The 15493-nt window shown below is 41.5% G+C and overlaps 1 protein-coding gene across 2 annotated transcripts; it reads right to left on the bottom strand.

Annotated features, from left to right (window-relative positions):
• Positions 1–1373: 1373 nt before the first annotated feature.
• On the bottom strand, positions 1374–14976 carry LOC118120516 (glutamate decarboxylase 1). Of its 2 annotated transcripts, XM_035175550.2 has the most exons (18): positions 14928–14976; positions 14009–14253; positions 12233–12295; positions 10966–11121; positions 10261–10503; positions 10030–10120; positions 8040–8152; positions 6744–6859; positions 6554–6633; positions 6416–6470; positions 5863–5979; positions 5684–5748; positions 4501–4579; positions 4189–4338; positions 3988–4095; positions 3655–3744; positions 2922–3137; positions 1374–2790 (listed from the first exon to the last, which is right to left on the bottom strand). In XM_035175550.2, exons 2-17 carry the CDS (start codon positions 14121–14123, stop codon positions 2964–2966), a joined length of 1815 nt encoding a protein of 604 aa, XP_035031441.1. In that variant the 5' UTR covers positions 14124–14253; positions 14928–14976; the 3' UTR covers positions 1374–2790; positions 2922–2963. The 2 variants fall into 2 exon arrangements, with proteins under 2 accessions (XP_035031441.1, XP_035031440.1); XM_035175549.2 differs by having other exon boundaries at positions 1374–3137.
• Between the last annotated feature and the right edge of the window lie 517 nt (positions 14977–15493).

Genomic DNA, 15493 nt, shown 5'->3' with positions numbered 1-15493 from the left:
ACAGATGCTCCTGCAGAAACACAACTGCTCCCACTACCCATCATTTTACCGACCTGAACAAAAACTGATGGCGATTCTGATCGTTCATCACATAACTGCTTAATACTATTTATATAGTTTGAGTTATATAGAAACCTGCTATTTACATTCTTTTTTGATACTTCCCCATCGGAATAATTATCAGTAAGGTTTTTTGCATAGTTTTGAATAACTGATATTTGCGTGGACTTACTTCGTGTGGTCATACATCCAGTTACTAGACTGTGACAAACTACAGCAGCCGAATGTCTGATATCATTTGCATTTAATCATTATAGGATTCTCCGACACCTGCTTCCAAATTAGCCATGTCATTACACTTTGGCACGTTTAACCGCCGGTGATGCTGCCATCCTCAGAGCGATCAACAAACAAAAAAAATAACCCATTCTCCTTTTAGATGTGACTATGAAGTCAAGGGTTATCATTTTGATTGCACCATTATGGGTGGTTATTCCTTTAATCCTCTGTTCCCCTGGAACTTTACAAAGCAACCAGGGACACCGAGCCTGTAATGATTGCTGCACTCAACCATGAAACAAAGAAACAGCGTCTGCCTGGTGGAGGATGGGAGCAGAGCCGCCGAGAGAGAGACTGTCCCTGCGCGACTGTGTCGAAATAAAACGCAGCCAGGCAGAGCGCTGAAATAGCCTCTGGGGGGGGGGGATTGTTAAGAGAGCACAGTGTAATGCATTTTATGATAAATATCTTAAAATTGTGAGTAATGATAAGAGAGGAGGAAATGGCAGGGAGTTCTCGTGAAATCGCTGCTATGAGATGATGGAACAATAAAAAGTCCCTCCACGGTGATTAATCCCACCAATTGGTAACAGCCAGGTGGAATGAAAAGATAGAAGAGAGAAAAACAAGCGATGGACAACATGCACATTTACCCAGAAATGCCCTTTTATGTCAATTGATTATTTTACCCCACTGCATATATTGAATTTATTTTGCATATGTTTGTCTTAAGGTTGGATTCTCATCTGTAAAGTGTGACCAACTGGTTTCAATCTCTCTTTGACAGTGACTGATGAGCAGTGAAAGTCTTAATCAATAAACTTAACACAGTATATTTAACACTGTTTTCATCACCTTGAGAGTTCACAACACAACTAATAAACATGATTTATAACTGATGACTTCAATCAGAAAATAATGAAATCCTTAAATTTTATGATCTCAGAGACTCCAGCTGCAAAATATTAAATTAAAATTTTTGTTTTATGTGTTGAGTGTCGACAATATTTTTCAAACAGCACAACCACATCAAAATAACACATAATATGAATTTTTACCAGACAAAATATATGTGCTCATGAATGACCCATATGACACATAAAACATCTTTTTATTTGGTTCATTAACAAGGCTTTATGATATTCTTATTCGTATGCTTTACCTTTTCACCCTGGTCCCTTTGTTGGTTGGTTTGTTTGTAAGCATGACTATTCAAAAACTACTGGATGGATTTCCATGAACTTGGTGGAAGGATGCTCTATGAATCAGGAAAGAGCCCATTACATTTTCCAGAATCACTTTCTTTAACATTGCAAAAAATGGATTTTTTTTTTTTTTTACAGTTTCACCGATTTCCAAGGAAACAATTCATGGATCTTGACAGTCTGAGTGAGCATGTTATGATAAAAAACAAAAATTTTGCATATTATAGTTTCACTCCACTGAACACAGTATGATACAGACAATCATGTGTGCCTCGGACATAAGCTAACCCACGATCATGGTTTAGCATTGTGCTTCTTATCAGCAGCAGCGGCAGCAGCAGCCGCACTGGCAGTCAAGCCTCCCACATCGAGCCAAATGTCTGGACAACATTCAATCAGTGAATCACGACATTGCACAGTTACACAACATAGATTGCACTAAAGTTTAAGGGCGGTAAGTCAAAGTGTTCTTATATAAACATCTGAATTCATCCATAAGGGTGAGTGAGGGTCGTGTGCATGTTCATGAACGTAACTCAACCCTTCTTTGGTTCACAGATACACTAAAAGACTTCAATGTTAATGGGAACATTGTGATATTGTACATTACAGGTGGAACAGAAGAGCAGATAACCTATTCACAATTATAATCTCTCCATATAAATAAAGTTACTCCTCTATTTCATACTATACCGCGCGGTTGATTTACATATAGGATTTTTCTCACTGTAAAACTCGGACACGTTTGGCACAAAGGCAATGTAACAATACTATACACAATCTACACAAAAATCTCTAAAAACACAGCACTCCAGCACAGTACCTGCTACAATGAGTGTGTTATATATCCCCACTTATGTAATATCAAATAACAGCTATAGGGTACAATATGGCGGTGCTTGATAATTACATAGACCACATGAAGCACCAACACTCAAACATCATATATATATATTCATATTTTACATTGATACTATTTATGTCAATGCTGTGAGGTTCCCTACATTGTGCTCTGTTACTTGTGAAAAAATATTTTGATCTTATTCTGTTTTCAATCGTGATTTTCATATAGTACAACAGTAAAATTACATTTCTATACCTGCTCATTGACAGAATCAACCAAGTGCTCAGGTATTCTTGCTTTTTTTCACATTTACGTGAAGAGGAACAACTCATCACTCTGACATTATACATATGAATTGTTTCGGCAAGAATAACAGTGTGCTCGTGTGATTCTCTCAAGCTTTGACTCATGTACTTTTTACTCTCACACCCGCTTGTGCAAATGTTTTCAATATCGTTGCTGCTAAAGACAGAAAGAGACAGAGAAGTGACACACAGGGCATATTATTATTCAATGTGCATTGTAAGCAACAAAAAAAAAATCTCAACATCTGTATAAGACAAAAGGGACATAAAGCCAAGCTCACGGCTCACCAGATGTTTCAGGGGGGTGGTTTTATTTTACAGGGGTGACGCTTACAAGTCATTCCCCAGTCGCTCCATCTCCTCGATGAGGAAGTCGATGTCTGACCTGGTGGCGGCATGGTTGGAGATGACCATGCGGAAGAAGTTGACCTTGTCTCCCTGTGGCTGGTAACCCACCATGGTGGTCCCGGACTCCATCATCAGGGCCTTGATCTTTGGGGCCACCTGAGGAAGGGAAAAAGACATCAGCATATCTGCACACAATTGTTTTCATCAGTGTTTGTTGCATCATGCAAAACCACTCAACTGATTTCCATGACATTTAGTGGAAGGGTGAAGCATGACCAAAGGATGAAATACATTGTATTTTATTTTTTAATATTTGTATACATTTTGGAGCAGATCCAAATCAGAGGGCGATCAACGAATAGTTTTTCGCTTTCCTAAACATTGCAAGATAGGGCGTATTTGTTGATTTCTCAGAGAATGATTTATGGCCCTTGATGAAAAAGCCTGCTGATATTAATAAGTGTATGAAATTTGGTGCCGATCCAAACGAAAAATCTGGACCTATTGAATTTAAATGTGAGTTCATACGGGGACTGTTGGGCCTTTGCACTCTACTGATGCCATTTAATTTTTTCTGTATGACTCCCTGTCTCTAAGCAGATAATATAAACCAGTCTGAGAGTGAAGGGGAACTAGAAACAAAGCTCAAAAAGGCAGATTGATGAGTCATTACCTTGTGTAATCTCTCGCGTCTCTCCTCACCATCAGGGAAGCTTCGCAGGCTTGGTGGTATGTACCAGAAGCAGACGTTGGTGTGCTGCGGCTGATAAGAGGAAATTGCAGCAACATTTTTAAACAGGCCTAGAAACAGTATCTTCAGCAATTTCATGTTTTTCTTGTCAATGTGTCAGCAAAGCTTAAGATCAAGCTAAGATATCAAACATACAGGTGAAGCTCATTCATCAAACAAAAAAGCAGGTGTGTCAAGCAGAAAAGTTGATTAATAACAGTTTTCCTTCATTATTAAAGCAGATCATCTACAGTAAAGTGAATATTTGGGTCTCACCTCTCCGTTGAACACCATCTTGAAGCCCTCTCTGTTTTTGATCTTATCGTAGAGGTACGCTGACAGATCCAGGCACTTGTCAATGTGCTGCTCAAATCCTTCTGTTCCCTTTTAGATTGAGAGACAAGAATAAGGAGCTGTTATCGTCACATTTTAGATACAACAGCATTGACTAAGACACAGGTCTAGATAAATACCCACTTTTGCCTTCCACATTAGCCAGAACTTGAAGATATCCACATGCCGTCCGCACTGGATGGCCTTGTCACCGGTATCGTATGTGATGTCGTACTGTTTATCTGGCTGGAAGAGGTAGCCTGCAGACATGGAGTTGCAGTTTTGTAGTAATCCCTGCAATGGAAACAACTGTGATGAGACATAAACAGGATAATAAAGCAGAATAAAGCAGTTTGTGTGTGTGTGTGTGTGTGTGTGCATGCATTTGTGATTATTTGTGCACATTATTTGTGTGGTGGCCTCTGTGTGCGGCAGGAAAGTGAGAAACCCTCTCACCCTCTCTCTGACCAGAATGGCAGAGCACTGCAGTGGCACTCCCATCATCTTATGAGGGTTCCAGGTGACTGAGTTGGCCCTGCACAGATATTGAAACAGTAAACACAGCTCTGTGTGTGTGTGTGTCTGGAAACAGAAGTGGCAATCTGAGAAGTACATCAACATTTTCAATTTCATTCCAATATCCATGCATGTGTCTGAGAAGACATGGTTGAAATATGTGGTCATATGAGCTGACTATAGATCTGAGATTTTATACTGTTTTTTGTGCAGATTTTAAAGGGAAATTCCAACAAATCACTATTTCACTTTCATGAGGTCCCTGGTTTGGGAAGTTTGTTGCACATCATTACTCATCTCTCTCTTCCCTTATTTCCTGTCATCATCACGTTGTCTACATAAAGGGATTCAACTGCCCCAAAATAAATTCTATTCAAAAGATGGGGGAATTACAGGAGATACATTTCAAAAATAATTTTCAAAAAATCTAAGCAGCACAGACAGAGATATCCTGACTTTTATTCTGAAGAATAAATCAAGCCCATGAATGTATTAAAAGAGCTGTTTACCAAACCTTCATGTTCTTGCTCTACCAATAGACTCTGGGATGATAACATGCACATAATAATTGCTTTTCTGGACTCTGGGGTAGTTTTACAAAAAAAGAAAAAAACACCTTTACTACAGCTGTGACTGTATATTACAATTAAACAGCTTCTGATGATAAATACCTCACAATACCTGGTAGATCAGAAGGAGACTGTAAATAAACATGGCCGACGTGTCTCATTACTATTCAGTAATGAAGCCAAGATGGATACTAGCGCTGCCATCTTGGTCCCGCCTATACACACACTGACCAATAACATGGAGGAGGCAGGGTCTATAACCTTTACTGCAGCTAGCCAACGGGTGGTGATCGAGATGTTTTGGATTCATTTTTGGGCACCAGTAATGTCGTCTCTTTTTATATACAGACTATGTGTTAAAATAACCTTGATGACATCACTAGGGTTGTTTTCTCTAATAACTACTCTATATAAAAGACAAAAGACAATACTTTATAAAACCATTTTTACAGGCAGAATTTGTTGTTTTGTCTGTAGCAAGTAAACTGAACTTGATGTATAACATTGGTGAAGTGCTCTTTAAAAGAATATGTTAATGTGTTGTGTTCTTTTACCTCTCGACTCCGTTCAGCTTGTGTCTGTGTTTCCTGGACATCAGCAAACCTCCTCCCCAGGCTCCCTTCAGACAACACAACACACTTATTACAGACTTATGAACCAATGGTCCTAATTATAGCTGATATCTACAGTAGTTGTCTCTTTTTTGGAATGAAAATTATCAATATTCTCTTACGTCCACGTGAAGCCACATGTTGTACTTTTCGCAGATGTCTGCAATTTCATTGATGGGATCAAAGGCTCCGTAGACGGTGGTACCGGCGGTGGCGTTCACGAACATTGGAACGTACCCCTGAAAACCAAAAGCATTGGGGAAAATAGAGAAAATGAAATACTGGCTGTGCACATTCTGGGCAGAATTCAGGTTGTTATATTCTTTCTCTGCAAGCTATTGTTGACATCAAAGAGACGGGGCTAAAGCCCATTTCCCAAATAATGCACTCTTCCTGTCTGTGCCTATTGTTGGGGCATAATTGCTTTCCAATTTCTCCCAGTCTGCACATCATTTTAGCTTTGAAGAATTACTTGCATGAGAGGTACTTTAGTGCAGGGTTGCATCACATGTGAGCAGAGGGAATTATTAACCTCATTGAAGTAACGCTGCGGCTCTGGTATACATAAGTTCTTCCTCCTCATATGAGTAAACTCCATATGAGAGTTTCTCCTTGTGTAGAGTAAATAAATAAGTTAGTGGGGACGATGTTTGACTCGCTGTTGCTGACATTCACCTTTTGCTTGGCCTCTATTACTTTGGCTTCCAAATCAGCAGGAACGACTCTCCCTCTGGAAAAAGAAGAAAGCGTACAGTAAAAAGATATTTGAAATTTTACCAGGTTGTGTGTGCGTAGGTCAAATATGAGGCAAACCTCTCATCTGTGTTCAAAAGGATCAGGTTCTCTGTTCCAAAGCCCAAGGCTGCACTGGCTTTCTTGATGGAGTAGTGACTCTGCACGAAAAGATGTTGATTGGTCACAGTCAGGTGAAACTTGTTCACTTGAGATTTGTAAAGATAAGAACAGTGATTAATGAGGGTCATGGAGATGTTGTTGGACTGACGTGCTCTGAGGTGAAGAGGACCAGTCTGGGGGCAGCTGCCATGCCTTTGGTCTTGACTTCGGGAAAGAACTTGTATCTGGCAATCATCACACTGTACATGTTGGAGATCGCTCCCCCTGCAGACACAGTACAGCAACCTGTCAGAGCTTAAATATGATGGTTACACAACTGTTCCTGGTCTCTCTCTCTCTCTCTCTCTCTCTCCCTCTCCCCTCTTTTCCACCCAGCTCTCCTCTTGTCCCAGTTTGTCTCCGCTCACCCCACCGGTCGAGGCAGATCGATGCTCACATTGAGTCTGGTTCCACCAGAGGGTTCTACCGGTTAATAAGGGATTTTCTTTCCCACAGTTGCCGAAGTGTTTGCTCATTGTAGGAACTGCTGAGTTTCTCTTTAAATTGTGTTTGTTCTTGACCTTACTATGTAAAGTGCCTTAAGATAATTTATGTTGTGATTTGTCGCTATACAAATACCTGTAAAACTGAATTGAATTGAATTACTCAACCACTGTAATCAAGTACAATTGTCAGTGACGTGTGCTTGTGAGTACCTATATTACTCAATGTACTCAATTGCACTTTATTTTAAAAATAAAATACACTTTGATATATTACTATAGAGGAGACTACCCAGCAGGATACAGATTAAATTTGTCCCAAATTTACTATTTTAGGCGAACATGACTTCAAACCAATGATATGTCTTATTCAAAGACACGTGGTATATAAAATTTTTAATGCATAATTCAAAATTATGAAATAGTTGAAGAAATGGGTTGCTTCTTTCACTTACACTGCCATCTGTAGAAATTCCTTTGCCAGATTCAGATTCATTGCTAAACTAAACTAGGATGGCATTCAGTGGTGTGCATACACCTCTGCCAAGGCCCAGCAGTCATCTTAAATGTAATCAAGCCAAACTATCAGTCTCCTAAACATGCCTCAATCATTCTCTGAGGAGTCGAGGAAAATGTAAAAAAAAAAACACCCTATCTCACAATGTGAAAGAAAGATAAAAGTAAAAAAATAAAATATCCTGGATCAGCCCTTTTATTTTGGATCTGTAACAAAATGTAATCGCTGCATCCTCGGGTCATGTCTCACCCCTCCACAAAATTTCACGGAAATCAGTTGAGAACTTTTAGCCTAATCCTGCTAACTAACAAACAAATGTAAAACAAACAAAACAAACAAACATAACCACCTTGGCGAAGGTAATAAGAAATGAATGTAAAATAAAAGTTAAGCCTCTGATTGTATCTGAGAGTAGAGATCACGACAGGAGCGGTTTGGCTTTTACCTGGAGAAAATATTCCATCACCCTCTCCTTCAGGCCAGCCAATGATTTCTCTCATCTTCTTCAGTGTCAGCTGCTCCATGAGAACAAAGACAGGGGCGATCTCATAGGTGAACCTGAAATCATAATCATAATCATAATCATAATCATACAAATAATAATACAGTCTTCTGTACACAATGTCACTTCAATGAAAACATGTTCTAATATCTTCAGAAATGGACTGTGCAGGGAAATGACACAGAAAATGACACAGACTTACAGCCAGGGCTCGTTGCCAAAGCATTAGGAGTGAGAAATGTGATGAAACATTGCAGAAAGAGTAGAATTGCTATCAGTTACAAAACAGATGTTTTTTTTTATATTGTCTTAAATCTTCTTATTGCAGAATAGTTTTTTTCACATTTTAATTTCTTGAAGAACAGTATACGTTTTATCCCCCCCCCCCTGCATATTCTAAGTACATGAAAGCCTCTTCGGCCTCACAGAGGAGTTGATTTGTGATTAAAGCACAGACGGCCTTATCCATCTTCTCCTGACCAACATGTTTACATACAGTCAATATCTCTCCATTCATGCAAAAAGAAAGAAAATGAACAGGATGTCGTATGTGCCCCACAGCATCTTCAACATATATACACACAGAGAGCGGTAATACCAAGGGAAATACAAATACAAACAAGTCAGATGCCACTTCGCAGACGTCACACATTAATTTCCTTGCATTCGTTCATGCAGACGACACTCGCTCATTGTGATTATGTAAGACCTCTGTGCGGCTGTCAGTCTATTAGTGTCAGTCAATATCTGAGGTAATTAGGGTTGATGTAGTAATTAATGAAGGTAAATCACAAGTACGTAAGAAGCCTCCGCCCTCTGGTTTCAACTTATGCTCTTTTGATGGTGCCAAAAACACAACAGAGTGATCTCATTGGAGATGTGAGCCGGCGAAACACAGACTGAACCAGCAAACAGGAGGCAGACCACAGACACTGATCAAGGTTTAAGTTGAGCAATAGAGGCTTGTAATAGAGGTTTATACTGATATCAAATGTGAGCCCTCCTTTAATGGCGGTTTTTCAAATTGTATATATGGTAAGTCAATTATTTAATGAGCCTTAAATAAGCAAATTCAGGGTTGGAGGGTAAGGACTGTTTACATTATTTGTTATCCATTACAGTTGATGGTAATGATCTTATCAATGATTTTTTTTCAGCATTTCACATTAATTGAAAAGTTTACAATGGGAATGAGAGCAGGAAACATGTTGTTAAAGAAGCTCTGACGTAAGCCCCCATAGGCTTTGTGGACCACTGGGCCACCAAGAAGGTCCCATAGCTACAGGTTTATGACGTAAACTTGTAAAAATGCATAAAATACAGCACTCCTCAATTTTGTTTTATGTTCAACCATCATTTATGGGAGAGACTATAACAAATTGCAGGGCCTATGGACTGTTTTGCATTATAGTAGAGATATCTCCACAGTACATCAGTGTATAAGAGTCATTGCTGAGTCCCAGTGATGTTTGCACATACACTGTGTACAGATGGTCTGGGGGGGAGAGGCGGTTTCTCCCTCCTGGCATTGGTATGTCACAGGAACTAGCGTTACATGAAACAAAGACACCATGTAAACTGTGAATGCGAATCAATATGCAATTTAGTTGGCCTGCAGGGCTGAATTATGTGACCACAGCCCGTGCACAGGCCCGCATCGACAACACTGCAGGGGGGAGAAACTGTACAAATGTCTTCTTTTGTTCTTTTTATTTTCCCGCTTGATTGACGGCCTATTAGAAGCTGCAGGGCATTCTTAAGCTAAAAACAGTCATTACTGGAGGTCCCTTCAAATGAGAGCTCCTCCTCTACACGGGCCATTGAAAAACAGGGAGGGCAAATAAGCTTTTCAGCCTGGATTTAATACGATCATTATCTGTGGTTATAGAGTGCAGAGATCTTAAAGAAGTACTGGATGCGTCACTGTACTCACATGTTAGTGTTGGCCGTAGAGGTGAGCCATTCTCCTGCCAACCCAACGATGTCTAATCCAGTGGACAGCTGGTTAAAGAACCTGGGGTGGCCTGCAGCCATCGACAAAGAGACAACAAAGCAACAGAAAACAATTCATCATTTGAGATCCGTGATCATTACACACGACATGTAAGCTAATGAGAGTTATTGATCGCGACAGGCCATGCTGCACCCCCCGGGCCTCTCTCACCTGTCCTCACTCCATATTTCAGGGTGTCCCTGCAGTCCACCAGGATCTGCTCCAGGGACTCGGGCTGCTCGGACAGCTCCAGGTTGAAGCCCTCCATGCCCTCCAGCAGCTGGTGGGGGTGGTGGAAGTCCAGGACCTTGGTGGACCGGTCGAAGGTCTTCCGGATGTAGTTGGTGAGGATTTCCACGACCTCCAGCATGAACTGCATCGTCTGTTCTTCTCCATTTTTAGCAGGCAACAGATCTACCAAACAAGAAATATACATCCATTAAACCAATGTTTGTTTGTGTCTCTTGTGATTTTATCTAAATCTGAAGCTTACTATCATGCTGTGGATTTTCACAGGTATTTTTCACAAGTTCCTGTTGAATTCGGTGGTGACCTCAGAGTTTCTGAACTGGCTAAGAATTACTTTTCTCATTTGCAGATTTTGAATCCTTACATAAATCCTTTGAATGCTAAAAACTGTTTTAAAGCGTCAATTAATCAATGCACATATACAACATGATGCAATTAAATAAACATAAGTGTCATTGCATCTAAGGAATTATTTTCTATCACTTGCATGTTGGATTTTTAGAATCCAGATTCTTTTCTTGAATTTTCTGTACTTAGTTAAATTTTTTATGTTAATTTCATTACATTACATTTTATATTCAATGAACCATGTTTCATTTAAAGTGGAAATAGCATATGCAGCCTTACCTCTGGCGAACAGGTTGGAGAAGTCCGTCTCCGTGCGTCTGAAGTGCGCGTCTCCGCCGCTGTTATCGCAGGACATCAGGTTCTTGGCCGCGCGCTCCTTGAGGGAACCCACGATCCTGCTCCTCTCCTCCAGACTGTTGTTCTTCTGCAAAAATCCTACACGGTTGCAGGAAGACGGGGAGTCCGGAGCATGGTTACACTTTGAAAACATGTTGAGAGCTGCTGCTGTTTTTGTTCAATATACCACAACAGGCCCACTAATAATAATAACAGGCTTTCTGCTCTCCCTCGCCTCATATATCCCTCCCTCTGTCTCTCTGGCCCTGCTCTGGGGAATCTAGACTTTACTGTCTCTGTTTTTGGGGAGGGGTTGAGGGTTGGGGGGGTGGTCCCAATCATGCACTGGGACTCCCATTCACGGGCGGAGGGAGGGAGGGGGTGCTGTGTGGGAGGTTGTGACATCAGCACCAAACTCCAGCCAAGCAAACACAAATCGCTGTCACCGTGTGGCGGCATGTAAATTCTTATTGAAGCTCCTCCGACACTGTGCGCACTTGAGGAAACATCACAAGTGGTCCGATAACAGCACAGGCGGCCCCGAGGTACATGCCAGAGGGCCGCGGGGATAAGAATACATGTGAATGTAATACATACATGTGCTTTATCACTCAAAACTGCAGGAGAGAGTGAAACGCACTGGTAAATTTCTAAAATCTCATCTCCAAATTGCGCAACAAGCGACGCTTTGTTTTCCTTCTTGTGCCAAACCATCAAGAATAAAGCTTTATTTTATTTTTATTTTATTTCACTGCTGCAGCTTGACTTAAAGTCCCATGTAATTAAACGGGCCCCAATCAAACCAGTAGATCGTGTCGGTCAAAAAGAAAGAGAAAAAAAAGCCAGAAACATTGCGCTGCGCACTGACGCGTGACATGCACCATTATGCTGGGTGTCAGTCCGTCCTTGGTCAATGGTGTATGAGACTCAAATAGACTCTCAAACTCCAACCCAGGGAAAAATTAATGCTTTGACAGTTAATGCCCATTGCCCCCTAGCTTCCATCCAGTCTGAATGGTTCATCCTTTATTGGATGATATTTCAAAATCAAATTCGTCCAAGAATTCACGTTGTTTTCCATTGCGTAAAACCATGCAGGCCATGAAGCCTATCAGTGGCTCTAACGCCAGATATGGTATCTATTCGTGATAATTAATATTTTAGCATAATTTTATCACAAATATATAACAATTCAAAATAACAGACTTACCACATATCTTCATTCCCAATTTCCTAGTACATCCATGCGCAACTCCACACCAAGCATCATAGCCTGAAATTAGTATTCATCAGGAAAACAATTAGGGGGCCTAATAAACGGTGGTGCTCCCCAAAAAAATTACATAGTCGTTTATAATTTAGCATGGAACAATAAAATGAATAGAATGTAAATGGAAAGTATATGAGGTCGAGTGCTGAAACAAAAATAGCCACGCAGACTAAGTGTCTTGGGATTATTTTTGAACATTTAGTCGCTGCACTCCCCGGGCCCCTGTCTGGATTAGCCCACTTCCACTCAACGTGTATAACCGTTCATGACTTATGGGCGAGGACGTAAAATTAATTAGGCGTTTGGGATCCACGCCAGCCCTCAAAGATCTAAGTGGGTGAGGAAAAGGGAAAAAGACAGAAAGATGCTGGTTAAATATGCGAGCATCAGTCGACAGGAGGCGGCTGCCCGGTGACAGATAGAGAATTACTGGCGTTATCAAGGGCTCCCAGCCAGAGAGGGGATGGGGCACCTTGGATGGGGAGGCACAGACCAAATCCTGAAAAGCAGCAAATTTGGAGGAGGAGGAGGGAGGAGGGGAGGAAGAGGAGGAGGATGGGTGGGTGGTGGGGGGGCAGTCCCATTCCCACACCCCAATTTAACCCTTGCTTTGGATCATTAGATAAATCATTGCCCTGCTCAGCTTATTGGACGCATTTTAACTCAGTCCTCACAATGATTTTTTTTTTTTTGCAGAGGAAATTAGATGGGCAACGAGGAGAAAACCAAGAAGACAGACAATGGAAAGAGAAAAAAGAAATTAAAAAAAAGGAGCAGATGTGCTGACAAATATCATCCAGATTATATGTAGCATGCATCTGCAGAGCTGATGCTGTAAAACAGGCTAATGTGGACAGAACATTTTATTTCTGCATGGGCCTAACACAATGGGTTTCACCAGACACATATTAATTCACAACGCAAAGCCAATGCGCCCTTAAAATCAATCACTGGTGAGATAAAATGACCATAGTAAGGTTTGCACTCGATAATAAATGTAATAGCTTATTATTATAAATTTTTTTTTTTTGTCAGAACACATCTACACCTGTCACTTGAGTTTCTTTAGACCTCCAGCTCATTCATCACTGAGAATCAGGCGTATATACATTTTTTTCTCTGTGGTCTCTACAATGCTTAAGTGTGCCATTAGCAGCCATTTAATAAAAGTGAATTAACCAGCACTTGAGGGGCAATTCGCCCCCCCCCCCTGCCCTCCTGCAGCCACTTTAATCTACCGGAGCACATTCAGCCAAACCAAGGGGCAAACAAAACATAGAATAAAAAAAAATTGAAATGCAAATATGAAGGCACTAATATGACAATATTCTAAGACCAATAATACAATTTTGACAGTAATAATAACGATGATAATTTGCAGTTTTTGTTAATGCATCTATATTTGAGCCTTTCTCAATAAGAAAACCTCCAGAGCCATGACAGGAGCTGCCCTCAGTGTGTGACATCAGGGGCGGCATTCCTGTGTCTCAGACGCCGGGAGGTCCGCAAACATGATGGGGGGGATGAAATGCAGCGGTGATTTGTGGCGGAGGAAGCCTTTTCAAATGGCAGTGGATTTTTTTCTTCCCTCCATCCCTCAATCCATCCCTCTCCTCCCTCTCCCCCCCCCTCTCGATGGGAAATGATGAATGGCGATGCCCACAAAGTAAATAGCGCACTGCACGTGAAACAGCATTTTATCTGTGATGGACCTACTTGAGCCCGGTGGTCGTAAATTTGTCGAGTTGGGATCCGCTTCGCCGCCGCCGTTGGTGGAGGATGAGGAGGTGGTGGTGGTGGTGGAGGAGGAGGAGGGTGCAGACGCCGCCATCGCTCCCGAGACCCTGTGCCAAAGTCTTCACCTCACAAAAAAAAAAGCCTGGACACTTTTCTTTTCTTTTAATCCCCCCCCAAAAAAATCTCTCCTTCTTTATGACCCAAGAGGGAAAAGTAAGGACTCACTGGCAGAGAGAGAGTGAGAGAGAAAAGCGCACAGGGATCGTGCAGTGAATATGCGGTTTAACAGTGAAACAGATGTAACTTGACAAGGGCACATTCTGTCTGACAAGTTGAAATTCAACTGGTCCAGGCAGGAAGGGGGCATTTAAAATAATAATAATAACAAATAAACAGTGGAGGACAAGTTCAGTCTCAACTATTCAGTGACAGGGGCAGCATCATATCTTGATCAGGCTGGAGGATGGAGCCTCATGTGTTTCATTCAACAATAAATAGCCCCTTGTTAATTAAGGAATACAGCTACAGATATCACATCCTCAGGAATATATAAGAGCCATGTGCAAAATTCAAAAAAACAAAATAAAAGAGCAGATTATTTGGCCTAAATGGTTTTGCAGTAAAAGAAAATATCAGCTCAAGGTGATTATTCCCTTATTGACTGTGATGCAGGTTGAAAAAGACGATGTGCACCCCTCTCTAAAAACACCATGAGAATAAAGAGCAGCAACAGTTTTTACACATTCTATTCAAAAGCCAATTATGCCCCCGACCTCATATTTTAAAGGCAGCAGACCTTATAAAAACACCTGTTAGAGCATCTCCATCTCCATCCCAGTTCAGTTTCTGACTCTTTTTCTAATAGAGTCACATCCCAAAATAGAGCAAAGCCACTCACCGTTATGCTGTGTATCCAGGTGAACAGGTGCAGTCCAGTGGGGGGGGGGAGAAGAGAAAGTGAATTTACCACCAAAAAATTGAGTCCTGCAGGAGGAAGAGGCTGCTGCATGCGTGCGCTCTCTGGCACCCTCCAAAAAGAATAACAGCCCCGTGCTTCAGTTCCCCCACTAGATCCATATCAAGGTGACCTTGCTGCTGCTGCTGAAGTAGATAGGACTTGTTTAAAGCGAGCCTCGTCTTGTCTTGTGGTCACAGATGAGTCACGGGATTCAGGCTGTGCACTATCTCCACCGGTGCATGCTGCATGTCTGTGCACGGAGCAGATGGGTCCGCAGGCACAGGCAGTCTGTGGGCTCCACTCTGAATGGCGCCCCTGAAGTGACACTTTTCGTTTCTTACTGGAAAAGTGTTATTGTCTCCGGGATCTCTGCAGCCCAGCTCCGGTTTTGAATCCCGGTTACGAACGTGGACTTGAAGTTTGATGCCATGAGCAACACATTATACGTGAGGAGGGATCTGGATGGAAGAGGGGAGGGAGGGAGGAAGGAGGGAGAGGTTTTGTTC

Source organism: Hippoglossus stenolepis, chromosome 13 (assembly GCF_022539355.2).
Source record: "Hippoglossus stenolepis isolate QCI-W04-F060 chromosome 13, HSTE1.2, whole genome shotgun sequence".
Lineage (NCBI taxonomy): Eukaryota > Metazoa > Chordata > Actinopteri > Pleuronectiformes > Pleuronectidae > Hippoglossus > Hippoglossus stenolepis.
Note: the sequence above shows the minus strand (reverse complement) of the source record. Positions and strands in the feature narration are given on the sequence as shown.